The 14,848-nt window shown below is 43.9% G+C and overlaps 1 protein-coding gene across 3 annotated transcripts in view; it reads right to left on the bottom strand.

Annotated features, from left to right (window-relative positions):
* CAMKK2 (calcium/calmodulin dependent protein kinase kinase 2) overlaps positions 1-14,848 on the bottom strand; it is a 190,314-nt gene that overhangs the window by 99,609 nt on the left and 75,857 nt on the right. For all 3 annotated transcript variants that reach the window (XM_077461985.1, XM_077461983.1, XM_077461984.1), the window contains exons 5-6: positions 6,801-6,852; positions 3,706-3,836 (exon numbers count right to left, since the gene is read on the bottom strand). In XM_077461985.1, coding sequence (XP_077318111.1) covers positions 3,706-3,836; positions 6,801-6,852 — 183 coding nt within the window. The remainder of the gene's footprint in view (positions 1-3,705; positions 3,837-6,800; positions 6,853-14,848) is intronic.

Raw genomic sequence — 14,848 nt, 5'->3', positions numbered from 1 at the left:
GGAAAATCGATCAGCGCATGCAGTTAATCGACTACAGCACCGATCAGTGTATTCTGGAAGTGGTACCACTTTCAGAATATAATAGCACAGTGGGGAAGATTCCTTTATCCACCTCGCTTGTGTGGATGTGGGAATCCATTTGTGATCAGCTAGCTGGCAGATAAAAAGAAAAAAAAAAGATCAATTTTTGGCCAGCCTTACTAGCTTACTTCCAGTTTAGCATGTGAGATAACGTACATCTACTGCATTAGCACAAACACTAAGGTCTCATGCACATTGGACGTTATAATAACGCCAGTAGCTATGCAGTGCATTTTTGAAATAGCGGTTTTTCGTGTTTTCCAGTGTTTTTTATCGTTATTTTTTCAATGTGAATAAAAATGTTTTAAAAAAACGCTGGTGAGCTGCGTTTTTGAACATTTATCTGCGTTTTTTTGACGTTAGAGCGTTTTTACAGCTAAAAAAATGCTCTCAAAACCCACTAGTTTTTTTTTTGTTTTACAGCCTAAAAACTCCCCCTCCAAAAACAGTCAATAACATCCTATGCCTGCATGGACACTTAGGATAACATGCTGGAGAGTTTTAGTAACTATGTGAGAACATTGGTCTGTGCTAACAACAAACATTACAAAACGTTCTCCCTGCACATTCTGTCCGATATTACTCTGTTATTTCTGACAGGCCACAACGATAATGAAAAAGTTAAAATAAACACATCACTTCTGCCTGTAGGAAGAACTAAGTGAGGAGGAGTATTTCATGGCCATAGTATAATTCATAATGTTCAGGGGCGCTAGGGAATACACAGCTCTCTTTTTAAACCAAGATAATCAGGCTTCACTTATTCAGACTTTGCATAGAGCTCATCCAGTTTGCATGTTTCCAAGGGAACCGATGCAGAATCTGCGGTAGTAGTCTCAAAAGCATTCATAATTAACCCCAAAAGTCACACAGTGCTGCAGGCGCAATATCTGCACTACAGACCCCATTCATAGAAAGATGGGCAACAGGAATGTATGCACACCCAAATTCTTTAACTCTGACATTCTGTTACAGTTGTATTGTCATCATTACCATTGTCTGTTATGTTGTACTAAATATTAACACAAGCAGAGTTCCAACCTGCAGAAGATTTCTGATGTGAATTACATATGGTGTCCCCTACATCTCTTAGTCATGCTATTGATAGGATATCTCTACCTGGATCAGGATCATAGCCAACATGCTACATTTAGTAACAGGGATTCTCCTTTCAGTTTAGGTCGTCCAAAAAAAAGAAAACATAATTGCCAATTGTTGCTATAGTTTATCTTTTCTTATTTTTAGGTTAAAAAAAGAGAAAGTTCCTAAGGGACCTGCGCCATCAATGCGCAAATACTTCTGTTTCTCCCCAGCACATCCATAATTTACAATATTTAACAGGGCTCCAACCCCAGAACACTACCTTCCTTACTTGCCGACTGTCTCAGCTGGTGGTTCAAATTTAAATGATATGATTTTCTCGGGTCATGCCTGCAGCAAAGCATTCATAATTAACCCCAAAAGCCTCCAATGCTGCAGCAGCAACAAGCTATGGCTTTTAATTAAAGTAGCTACAGCTCCAAATTGTGATTATAAATTCTAGGAAAAAGTCCTGTCCTATAGTGCCTATTTAAAAACCAAAATATAACTACATAATTAGCAAATCTATTATAAAAGGACAAGTAGCTGCTTTACAGTTCTCTATATCGACTTCCACAGCAATCTTGAAACTGACAGTCTTAAACTATACAAGGATTAGCTAGGCTATCAATTAAACTAAATATGCTATATCTGACCTCCAACTAAATACAAAGTTGAAATACATACAATGATAATTGCCTTACCTGCCAAAGGTTTTGTGAGTTTGTTTTCTGTAATCCTTGTAATTCACCTACCTGTCATGCTGTAAAGCCAACTCGGTGACACTGATATTTTATGATTAAGATTAGAACTTCCTGTGAGACCTACCTATTTTATAATGAATCTGCAGCTCAATGATGTGGATTTAAAGTGGTTGTAAACCCTTACATATACCCAGTGATGTGGCTGGGCTCAGGTGATATAAGTTGTACCTGTCTATTTTCAGTCTTCTCTACATCTGTTCAAAGACCAGACTTTATAAAGCTTGTTTGAGGTGTCAGGAAAAAGGGGGCAGAGAGCTGCATCTACACTCTGCACGACTCAGTGAGGAGAGCTCTGAGAGCTGATTGGAGTGAAGGGATGCACTGCCTTCACACAGCAACATAGCTTGAGATCTCTCCCATCACCATTTTTCTCTTTGTGTCAGGAAAACTTTTCACAAGTGATTTATTCCGATAGCAAAGAAACAAAGCAGTAGACAGAAATGACACTTGGTGCTCTTAATTGAGACAAGTACACACTACAGAGGGATATGCGTTGTTCATACTTCATGTCTGAGGTTTACAACCACTTTAATATCCAGTAAGCAGGAAAGTGGTGTAAGCAGTTGCAAAAAATGAAATATTTAAAATGGTATCATCTGACAAGAGTAAGGCTGACCGCTGGTCAGCCTGTATTTGTAGGAGGAGTCAGGCTGCATAAAGCCTGCCCTCCTTTGCCTCCTCCCTTGTGGTCGTAGGCTCTCGTGTCCCACCCATTCCCCTTATCTTTTCCTTTTCATTTCATTTCAATTCATACTTGGGTATGCCCCCTTTTAGGAATACTGACCACGTGACCCCGGCACACCTCAGGCCAATGTTCTCTGTTGCTCTTTTGTTCCTTTCCTATACTATCCGCAGATTGACTCCGAGTACAAATAAATTAGTGTTTGAATTAGGAGAATTACAAATCCTTTGACAGGTACAACAGATTTAAATGTTTGACGGTTTGCATATACGATTTTTTTTACTTTGGATTTTGCTTGCCTGGAGGTCACTGCAGATAGATAAAGGCTAACTCCACCGTTTGCAAAAAAAGTAGCCATAATGATTAATAAAAATGTGCATTCATTAGTTATTTGCATTTGAGCCTGCACAGCATTGCAGTCATACTCAAGGTATGTACCCTTCAGTTACAGGGCTGAAGGAAGTATCAATGGACTACAAGTGTGGTGATGCCACTGCACTTATGCTCTGTTCAGAGCTACAAGTCCCTCTGCCGTAGTGGCAGATGGGACTGCCAGTTTCTTTCATTCACAGAATCCTGTGAATGCCGCAACTGTGCAGGCGGAGCCACGCTTGTAAAATTTTTGTAGAGGCAGCTGCTGGAAAAAAGGATCAGCACGATGCCCTAGCTCACTTCCTTCTGAGTAAGGCAAGCCCCCCCTGAACTACATCTCCAAGAGCTCCTTCTTTACACACGCAAGCTCCTGGGAGTCAAGAAACTAGAATAGTTTTGCTGGGAAAGAAATGAATTCATGTGGAGAAGGACAAAGAAGGGCAGGGATACGTGGAATATGGGAGTTCAGCAGGAAAAAGTCCTGAAGGTTTAGCAGGAAGGGTGATGACACTGCTTGGAATTTCAGTGTAGAAATGGCAGTCTTAGGTCTCTTTTTCTGCAACTGAAATATTTTAAAGGGAGAACCTTGATTAAATGTGCATGGATTGCAGAACTGTGGGGCATATTTGTTTTTATTTAGTCCAGGTATTTACTTTAACAATAACAGCTAGTATTTGTTGCTTAAGACAAATCAAACAGGACATTAAACACTGTGCACAGAATTACCTCAACCAACTTGACAACATTTGGATGGTCCAGCTTTTTCAGAATAGCTATTTCCTGGTAAACTCTCTCGATGGGACCTTTGATCTGAGAGCCATCGTTGGCTGTTTTTGCTCCTCTGGGAGGTGGGCGACCTGCAAAATGAACAGGTGAGGTTTCAGAAAGATGAAAAATGCATTGCCTAACTGTCTTATAGATATACTCCAGTCAAAACTAAAAATGAAGTCCAGATATACATACTGGGATTTTGTTTTTTCCATGCATAGTAATGTGTGCATGCCCACCCTACTCAGTTATCAGTAATCTGAGAATCCCCTTCACATATCTGTTTGTAATCCAGAAGAAATATTCTCAAATCCTCATGCTGCAGGCTCTTTTTGTCTCTCACATACAGAAAGTTTCATATATTAATGAGTCTCACAACCACCACTTGGAAGTCCAACCTGCCTTGGAAGTGTGAATGTAGCTAGTGATACAACAAGTAGTTAGAGAGGAGGCCACGCTGCACAGGCTTCAGGAAACACACCCATCTCCCATAAGAGGAGCTGTGTAAATTCTGGCTGTACTGGATCTTAGCACATTTTCTTGGATTGTATTAGCAGTTCACTGTTTGGCTTCAATTACTGCCTTGAGCTGCTTTTGTTAAGCAATTGTAAAGGTAAAAAGAAAAAACTTCAGACATGTCTATACTTACCTGGAGCCCTGAACCTCCTCTTCTCAAGTCCCCCATTGGCGCTACTGGGCCCTCCTCTCTGTCCTGTTGCCCCATTGAAAGCCACTTCCCATTGGGGCACTCGTGCATACCCGCTCTCGAGCCCCGCTGCTGCGTGTATGGACACAGACAGCAAGACTTGGTCCCAACCCCCCCCCCCACTACTGGCTTTAATTGATAGCCCTGGGAGTCAATGGCTCCTGGTGCCCCAAAAAAGCCAGTGACCCAGAAGTGAGGGGTGAGAAGAGCTGCAGATGTGCACAGCACTGGATAGATTGAGGGCTCAGGTAAGTAAAAAAAAAGGGGGGGGGTGGATGCTGATGCCTAAACTTTTTTTTTACCTTGGTTGTAAAGGCAGAAGGTTTTTTAATCTTAATGTATTCTAGGCACTAGGATAAAACACCTTTTGTGTGCAGCATACCCCCCTTAGCCTCCCTATTGCTTACATGAGCCCCATCTAGATCCAGCGATGTTGCAGGAGCATCCTGGCTGCCCAGGACTCCCCTCCTCATTGGCAGAGACAGCAGAGCAGTGCCATTGGCTCCCGCTGCTGTCAAAGTCAGTCAGCCAATTAGGAGGGAAAGGGGCAGGGGCGGGGTCAGGCTGTAGCTCCATGTCTGAATGGACACAGGGAGCTGTGGCTCAGCTTGGGTGCCCCCACAGCAAGCAGCTTGCTGTGGGGGCACTCAACAAGAGGGAGGGGCCAGGAGAACCGAAGGGGGACCCGGGCTGCTCTGTGCAAAACCACTACACAGGGAAGGTAAATATAACATGTTATTGTTAACTGAAAAAAAAAAAAAAAAAAAAACTTTAGGATCGCTTTAATGCAAAGGAATGCATTAAGGTAAAAAATATTTAGGCTTTAGAACCACTTTAAATTTTATCAGGCCGCAGGTTTAAATATTTAGAAGTTAGAACTTTACATAAATGGAGGAATGTTTTTAAAACTGGGGCAGACAGAATATGAAGAATCTGTTCATAGTAACCAATCAGCTACTATTTTTAATGTGTTCAAATAGGCTTTGAAAATTAAAGAAGGAAGCTGATTGGATTCCATGCTCAGCTCCTACATATCCTGGCTCCTCCAGTCTTCGTTGATTATTCTCAATGAATTGCTATAAGAATAAGAGATCTGCACATCTATCAGCACCCTTACTCAAGAAACAGTATGTCCCTAAACAGAACCAAAGAAATTCCAAACTCAACTTACCGACCAGCTTGCAAAGAACCAAATTATCCTGCCTAACAGTATGCAATAAAACAGAGGTTTCGTTTGCACACATTTGCAAATAAATGCATAAGCTACAGAGCCCCATCAAGGCACCCAATTATTTTCTGTAGTCCGAGAAACCCCCACTGACGTTAGTAGAAAGGCGAGAAGGAGGGAGCGGCGGAGGGTCACATGAGCGCCGAGCGTTGCTCCGAGATAAGGTAAAGAATGGCTTATTTTTATAAAAACACACAGACACAGGGGCACATAGGATTATTAAACACAGAGAATGGTATAAAACATTTAAAGTAACTTTTGCAGCAGGAGAGGAGGGGGCGGGCACTGACACAGGAGCAGACAGGCAGGGAGGGGAGGGAAGGGGGAAGGAGGATAGAGGGAGATACAGGAGAGCTGCAGATAGCAGCGGATGACGGAGGCACATAAACTGATCATGGCGTCAGGGTTCAGCAGCCATGATATACCGTGGTCAGTTTACAGGAGGGAGAGCAGAAACTGGCACAAGCACTGTGCTGTATAACATGCTATAACGGCACGGGATCAATATATATATTTTTAGGTTAACAAACACTTTAAGCACTGTTAAGGCCATAAGAACATATCATTATACACATTTACTAATGCGTTGGAAAATCCATGTAGAACAACCCAAAAGCTGCAAAGAATCTTCATGCGTGTGTAAGAACAACCTTGTGTCCAAAACAAATTGGCACTAACACCCTTATGCACTTGACTCTCTTCCGTTGATATGCATGTTTATGCAAATACACTGAAGATAAAATCCCCCATGTGCAACACGCAGAGAGCTACTAAAAGCATCTATTTTAGCTTATTAGTGCTTTTTCTCATAAAGGTCTAAATAGGGAACTACATGGCAATTTTGTAATTAAGCGCAATTTAGAAAAAAAATGAACACGAAGCCTTGCAGACACCCCAGCAATCTTAGAGTTGCGGTGTGGGTCTGTGCATAATGATGCTGAATTTAATGTGTTAAACATAGGCACTAAACTAGCTGCCTCTTTATTTATTAAAGAACAAGCAAGCAGCCAGTGCAGTCACACTGATGTGCATACTGTGACCCAGGAATGTATTGAAGCATCTGGATATTACAGCTAGACAACCAGCATTTTCAATGGGCTCTAAACATCTGAAACTCACGTGGAAATCCAGCTTGCCTCATTAATTTCTTCTTGGAAAGAACCTTCATTGCCTAGAATATCAAAAAAGTCAGAAAAATATGTGAATTACAAAAGTTTAGGATATATTTCACATCAAAATAGTTACAATGTGCATTTTTTATCAGAATGTGAATAAAATAAATACATTTATTTATTACAGGTAGTTATTTATTGCAGCCAATTTACACAGCACTTTATATATATACAGTATCTCACAAAAGTGAGTACACCCCTCACATTTTTGTAAATATTTTATTCTATCTTTTCCTGTGACAACACTGAAGAAATTACACTTTGTAACAATGTAAAGTAGTGAATCTACAGCTTGTATAACAGTGTAAATATGCTTTCCCCTCAAAATAACTCAACACACCGCCATTAATGTCTAAACCGTTGGCAACATAAGTGAGTACACCCCTAAGTGAAAATGTCCAAATTGGGCCCTATTAACCATTTTCCCTCCCCGGTGTCAGGTGACTCATTAGTGTTGCAAGGTCACAGGCGTGAATGGAGAGCAGGTGTGTTAAATTTGGTGTTATCACTCTCACTCTCTCATAGTGGTCACTGGAAGTTCAACATGCCACCTCATGGCAAAGAACTCTGAGGATCTGAAAAAAGAATTGTTGCTCTACATAAAGATGGCCTGGGCTATAAGAAGAGACCCTAAAACTGAGCTGCAGCACGGTGACCAAGAGACCATACAGCAGTTTAACAGGACAGTTTCCACTCAGAACAGGCATCGCCGTAGTAGACCAAAGAAGTTGAGTGCACGTGCTCAGCTTCATATCCAGAGGTTTTCTTTGGGAAATAGACTTATGAGTGCTGCCAGCATTGCTGCAGTGGTTGAAGGGGTGTGGGGTCAGCCTGCCAGTGCTCAAATCATACACCACACACTGCATCAAATTAGTCTGCATGACTGTCGTCCCAGAAGGATGATGCACAAGAAAGCCCGCAAATCATTTGCTGATTACAAGCAGACTAAGGACATGGATTACTGGAACCATGTCCTGTGGTCTGATGAGACCAAGATAAACTTATTTGGTTCAGATGGTGTCAAGCGTGTGTGGCAGCAACCAGTTGAGGAGCCTTTGTCTTAGAATAACAGGGAGGTGAAGCCTCCATCAATCAAGATGTAATATCCCATTCCCGTTGTGTTTAGCTGTTTAGTGGGCATGGAGGAGGAGGGCAGTGGACTGTATTTTACCACTGTGTATACGCCCACACGTGTGACTCCTTAGTCACATGGGTTGCTCAGATGTGATAGGGAGGAAATGCTCAGGGTAGAAAATACACTGAAAACTGAGCATGTGCAGAGCTGCCAACACTGCTCTGCAGAATCTCCAACTGCAGTGGGGACATGGATAGGAGGTGGAGACAGAGAACAGCAGGATTGATCAGGTTTTTTGCAGGATACCCCAAAAAATATTCCATAGTGACTGAGTGAGTATGAACAGCATGTAATAGAGCATTTTTTAAGTTTTTCACGATGCAGGTTTAATGACACTGTAAACTTAAGTATATCTAAAGCCAATATTTGTTTTAGTTTTGGATAGACTGGTGTGGGTTGTGCCTACAGTTAAAAAAGTGAAACCTCCCCAAATGGACACACATGGCAAAAAATAAATAAAAGATTGACAGGTGTTTACCAAGCCATACCCTGTCCAAAATGGAAAACACCTTCCAGTTTGAGATATACCTTATACACAAAACAAAATTAAAAATGGGAACTGGGAGCTTTATTCAATAGGCCTGGGAACTCATCGCCTCATTTTTTTTGTAGCAGGTGCTATCGCTGCATACACATATACTACAAATAATGAGAAATTGTGACAGGGGCACCACTCTGAGTATTCCCGCATAAATATTAACTTTATTACCCGGTTTCCCCGAAAATAAGACCTAGCGTGATTGTCAGTGATGGCTGCAATATAAGCCCTACCCCCAAAATAAGCCCTAGTTAAAGTCCTTGTAGGTCTTATTTTCAGGGTAGGGCTTATATTGCAGCCATCACTGACACTCACGCTAGGTCTTATTTCCTGGTGCCTCCATGGCAGCATACCTGTGACAAGCTCCGCCTTGGCTCCTCCCTCAGGACTAGTGAATATTATAAAAGAAAAGGTTAGTACAGCCCCCGCATTCTCCTTTTTTTCCTCATACCTCATGGCAGTGAATTCTGGTCGGCGTCCTTACCTCCTGCAGTCGGCAGCTTCCGTCCGGGTTCAAGCCTCTCCCAGACGCAGTTCCTTCTCTTGGGCAGCTAAACGCACTTATAAGGTTGGAAGTCCCTTCTGTAGGATCTTTTGGGACAAGCAGTTTGTCTCTTAAGTAAGAGCTTTATCTGCAAATTGATCAGGCACCAGCTCATTCATGGTAACGGAGGCAGCAGCTATTTCTACATTTCTTTTTTTTTTTCCCCCCCTTCTCTCTTTTCTTCCTTCCTTTCCTTTCCCTTTTAGGTTTTATATCTTTATCTTTTCCCTTTTCTCTTTCCTCTCTCTTTTGCTCTCTTCCCCTCCCCAACCTTCCATTTCTTTCTTTCTTTGTTTCTTTTCTTTTGACCTCCCATTTGTTTGTTTCTCTCAGAGAAAAAAATCTCCCTCTTAGCCCCTGCCGCCATTCCCGGCTCCATAGGAGCCGCGCGCGCTCAGCGCCGGCGTTTTTTTTTTTAACTTTCGGCGTTCCCCGCCGTGCTCTGCGCATGCGCCGGCGGTGTGAGGCTTCTAGCTTACTGTTCCGCCGATCGGCGCATGCGCAGTGGATTCGGAGGCCGCGGCGGCCATCTTTGATAAGGGCACAGTGACGTCAAAGACAGGATAGAGGCGTGCCCTGCCTCTCCTGTTCTACTGTTTATCTCCCTGATGGCCTCAGTGGGACGCCTGTGGCTGCAGGGAGAACTGCTACTCTGAGCTTTAATATAATTAAAAAAAAAAAAAAAAAAGAGAAGATGGATTAATTAATTAATTAAATAGTATAAAATTAAATAAACATATTAAATTATTAAATAAAATTAATAAAAAATAATTAAATAAATTATTTTATTTACAAAAAATTAAAATATATATATAATTTAACCCCCCCCCCCCCCCCCCCAAAAAAAAAAAAAGTGACAAGAAGACAAAATGTAGATTTAGACGTATTTTAGATGTATTTATTGAAGTCCCTTTTTCCAGTCAAGGACACGGTTGGTTGATTTTTCTCCTCTAAAACTCTTTTCTTAGCTGCTGCTTCTGCTAATCCATCTAGTATGAGCCATTCGCCACCCGCACAAGATCCTACTCTACACCTGAGGTAAGGACCTACATCCAGGTAAGTTGATACACTTTAAAAAAAAAAAAAAAAAAAAAAAAAAAAAGAGTGCACTCAGGCTGGTACTTTATGTATTTCAGTCCTGTACGCCAGAAGATGTCTAAGAGGACCTCAAGGCGACATGAAGACGATGATGACTCTAGTCACAGCTGAGACAGGTCGTCCTGGCATGGGGATTATAGAAGTGGCAGAAAGCATCGGCCAAAAAGGCGCCATCACTCATGCTCCCCGAGACCTAGATCTCCAAGATGTCAGGCGTGTGGAGCTGCCCTACTTTCAGACAAACTGATCTGTTTGAGATTGCCTCAGGGACGATGCAGCTGAAGGTCTGCAAATGGCGGACCTACTTAAGAAAGCAGTAAAGGACTCCCTTGCGGAATTGGTAGCCACAATGACGACGCAACAACCAGTGTCTCCTCCTCAGGAGCAAACGGCTGAGGCTGAGGCTTCCATCCCGGGGCTGTCCACAAGTGGAATTTTTCGTCTGACGCCGGCATCCTCCTCTAAACATCAGGAAGAGAATGCCATCTCAGAGGAATCATCTGATGACCTAGATGCCTCTGGCTTTGCTTTCGCCATGGTCCAGCCTTATGTACAGGCAGCTAAACAAGCGATCGGCTGGGAGAGACCAACACAAAGGTTTAAGAAGTCTAAATCGTACTTCCCCTTTCTCAAACGCCAAATCTCCGTTTTTCCTCTCATGGACGAGATCAGGGATGTGATTGAGGAAGAGTGGGAAATGACAGAGAAAATGTTCTCTATTAATCGGTTGGGAAAGTTATTCCCTCTCTCATAGCCTGATTCCGCAATGCTGGAGGGTTCTCCAGTGGTCGATGCAGCAGTGGTAAGGTTGGCAAAGAATGTCACATTGCCCCTGGAAGACTCAACTTCTTTTAAGGCTCCAGATGGCAGACAACGCCTGTAAACCTGTCATAGCCCTGACATCAGTGTCCAATGCGCTACGCGTCTGGACAGATAATATAGAGTCAGCAATCCAACAGGACATCCCAGAGGAGGATATAATCAAGGCCTTGGATGAGCTGAAGTTCTCAGCAGACTTTATTGGTGAAGCCGCCATCGATTCAATTCGTTGCTCCGCAAGGGCAATGCTCCACACAGTTATGGCCAAATGGGCCTTGTGGCTGAAACCGTGGGCAGCAGATATCGCCTCCAAACAGAACTGGTGCAAGATACCATTTGATGGTGAAGCCTTGTTTGGGGGAAAAACTGGACAAGGACATCTCTCGAGTCATTGGTGGAAAATCAGGCCTGCTACCCCAAGACAGGTGATCTAGGCGCTCCAGGACAATCGCACCCATATTCCAATACTCCAAGAATAAGGATTACCGATAGTCCAGGCATGGAAAAGGCTTCAGGCATAATTGGGAAAGCACACAGTCCACGTTCCTCAAAACCCGAAGACAGAGACCAATGCCTACCCCACAGGATTCTACTAAATCCTTTCGACGCCTGGCCAGCCCAAGCGAGTCCTGTGTGGGCCAAGCTAAAACACTTCTCAAAGATCTGGGAGCAAAAGTGCAGGGATTCTTGGGCAGTCTCCACAGTCAAATATGGCCATTTCTGGCCGTTCCTAGACAAACCACCCAAGGTCTTCTTCTCCCTGACAAGGGTGTCAAGGTTCCCCCCTAAAAAACGGAAGTGCTACAGCAATTTCTTATCTCCTTGCAGTAACAGCAAGCAGTAGTTCCAGTGCCTCCATCAGAGAGATTTTCGGGTTTTTACTCAACCCTGTTTCCAGTCCCCAAGAGAAATGGAGGGTGAAGACCCGTGATAGACCTAAAAAGTCTAAATCGTTATTTCTTCCTAGTAGGATTCAAAATGGAGTCACTACGAACGATTATTTGTGTAGACCAACCAGGGGGCTGGATGTTGTCAATAGACTTGCAGGACACTTACCTGCATATACCCATACTCCCTCCTTTCCAGAAGTATCTGAGATTGGCGGTGGGGCAGGTACATCTCTAATTCCAGAGTCTTCCATTGGGCCTCTGCACATCGCCAAGAGTCTTCACAAAGACCCCAATTGCCATCATAGCCCCTCTGAGAGAATTGGGGCTTCGGGTATGCCACTACTTGGACGACCTACTGCTGGCAAAAGACTGTGGAACAGGTGGTATCTATCCCAACCCATACACTTGACGACCTTGATGCTCAGGAGTCTGCATTGGTGGATGAAGAAACAGACACTTCTGAAATCACGCCCGTTAGGGCATGTCGACTGGATCACAATTAATACCAATGCCAGTGCAGCAGGTTGGGGAGCACACTGCAACCGGATCTCAGTGCAGCGTAGATGGTCCTCCATACAACAGGCCTGGTGTCGAATGTCCTGCAGGTCAGAGCGGCCTACCTTGCGTTACTAGCCCTAAGGTTCGAGATTACAGGGAAACCTGTTCTCCTCCGAATGGACAACAGGACTGCGGTATCCTATGTACACCGGCAAGGGGGGACACGCAGCAGGTCCCTCCTGAAGGAGGTGGAACCCATAATACTCTGGGCAGAAAGGAATCTAAAGGACCTGAGGGCAGTTTATCTGCCCGGCCATCTCAACTTGAGGGCCGACCGCCTTTCCCGCAAGTTTGCGGATGCCAACGAATGGTCTCTACACCCGGAGATTTTCGACTGGATAGTGAACCAGTGGGGTCCCCTCGAGCTAGACCTATTTGTAACAGCATTCAATACCAAGCTTCCAAGGTGCATCTCAAGGCTTCCTCAACCCCAAGCGGAGGCATTAGATGCCCTCTCAGCCCCCTGGGCATGCAATCAGGCCTATGCCTTCCCTCCACGGCCTTTCATTCCAAGATTCCTGTCAAGGCTTATGATAGAAACCTCGACAGTGATAACGGTCCTACTGTACTGGCCAACACGTCCTTCGTTCCCCACAGCAATGTATCTAAGTACCCGACTTCCAGTCAAGGTTCCAATAATACCTCTTCGCCTCTCGCAAGGATGTCACACCCTTCCAGATCCCCGCAGGCTGGATCTTCACATCTGGCAGCTGAAAGGGAAAGGTTCCAATCTCTAGGGTGTTCCAACAAAGTGATCGCAACCCCGCTCAAGGCAAGAAAACCATCCACAAACAAAAGTTCAGGGCCTTCATGATTGGCAGAAGCTGTGATCCAGATTCCCCATCATCCTCTCAAATTCTTGAGTTTTTGTAGGCAGGCCTAGACCTAGGTCTTGCACTAGGTACACTAAAAGTACAGGTATCAGCAATTTCATTGGCAAACCAGTAGAAGATGGGCCGAGGACTCATTAATAATACAGTTCTTCAAAGCTGTCAAAAAGATCCGACCGCCAACTAAACAATCTTTTCCCTCTTGGGACCTTGCTATTATCCTAGAGTCCTTAGCCAGTCCACCTTTTTGCCCCTTCGGAGTCAGCATCGCTTTGGAATCTAGCCTAGAAGCTAGCCTTCCTGATAGCTATAACCTCTGGCAGACGGGTTTCAGAGCTCCAAGCTTTAGGAGCAGATCATAATCATATCATATTCCATCCGGACAGAGTAGAACTCAGAACAGTGCGAGGATTTATTCTCAAAGTCGCATCATCCTTAAACATGTCAGAACCTTGGGCACTCCCAACATTTTCAGAACAGGACTCTGGTTCTCTTCATGAGCTAGACATTGCCTCCACTTTGAAATGCTATCTGCAGGCCACAGCATCATTCAGGGATTCCATCAGGCTGTTTATAATTCCCTGGGGCAAACACCAAGGCAAGGAGGCGTCAGCAAGAACGATTGCCTCATGGATCGTTAGACTCATTCACAAGGTGTACAGGACAAAGGGGCTGGAACCCCCTTTGGCGGTCAGGGCGCTCTCCACCAGAGCAGTTTCTGCCTTTTGGGCGGCAAGAGCGAATGTGTTAATTGAAACTATTTGTGGGGCAGCGACTTGGTCGTCCCGACATACGTTTCTGAAACATTGCAGGGTGGACCCAGGAGCTCTTGCATCGGTGGAGTTTGGCAGACAGGCAGTCACATCAGCCCTCGCTTCTTCTAAATAATAATTTCTTTAAAATAGACTTCTAAGCATCCCACCCATCTCAGCTAGTTATTTGTCACAGGTATGCTGCCATGGAGGCACCAGGAAAACAGAAAATTGTACCATACTTACCGTAATTTTCTTTTCCTGGTGCCTATCCATGGCAGCATACAATCCCACCCTCGGTATTCTATATTACGGAGAATGCGGGGGCTGTACTAACCTTTTCTTTTATAATATTCACTAGTCCTGAGGGAGGAGCCAAGGCGGAGCTTGTCACAGGTATGCTGCCATGGATAGGCACCAGGAAAAGAAAATTACGGTAAGTATGGTACAATTTTCTGTTTTTCTGGGAAACAAAGGTAGTTATAAAACTATTCCACACACTTTTTCCTTCACCATTAAAATCAAGACAATGTTGTCCAAAATAGCTTACAGGCACTAGATGCCCCACTAAATCATATCCTCCTATTGGGAAAACTGCATGACAACAATGAAAGAAGTCCAGAGGGGTGTGGCCTAGCCCCCTCATCCATGTGTCAGAGGCGGATGACAAATCACACAGGTACACTGGCGTGCGGCAAACTCCTCCCCGGCCACCATCTCCATGGAGGTGCAGGAATAAGCACGAGACTACATCTTATGCGGAAAACAAATATGTGCAAATGTAAAATAGTATACACAAATCTGATTGGGCTTTGCAATATAGAAAATCTG

This window comes from Lithobates pipiens, unplaced genomic scaffold (assembly GCF_037356315.1).
Source record: "Lithobates pipiens isolate NorthernLeopardFrog02 unplaced genomic scaffold, aLitPip1_a1.2 Scaffold_3, whole genome shotgun sequence".
Lineage (NCBI taxonomy): Eukaryota > Metazoa > Chordata > Amphibia > Anura > Ranidae > Lithobates > Lithobates pipiens.
This window is presented reverse-complemented; position numbering and strand designations above follow the sequence as displayed.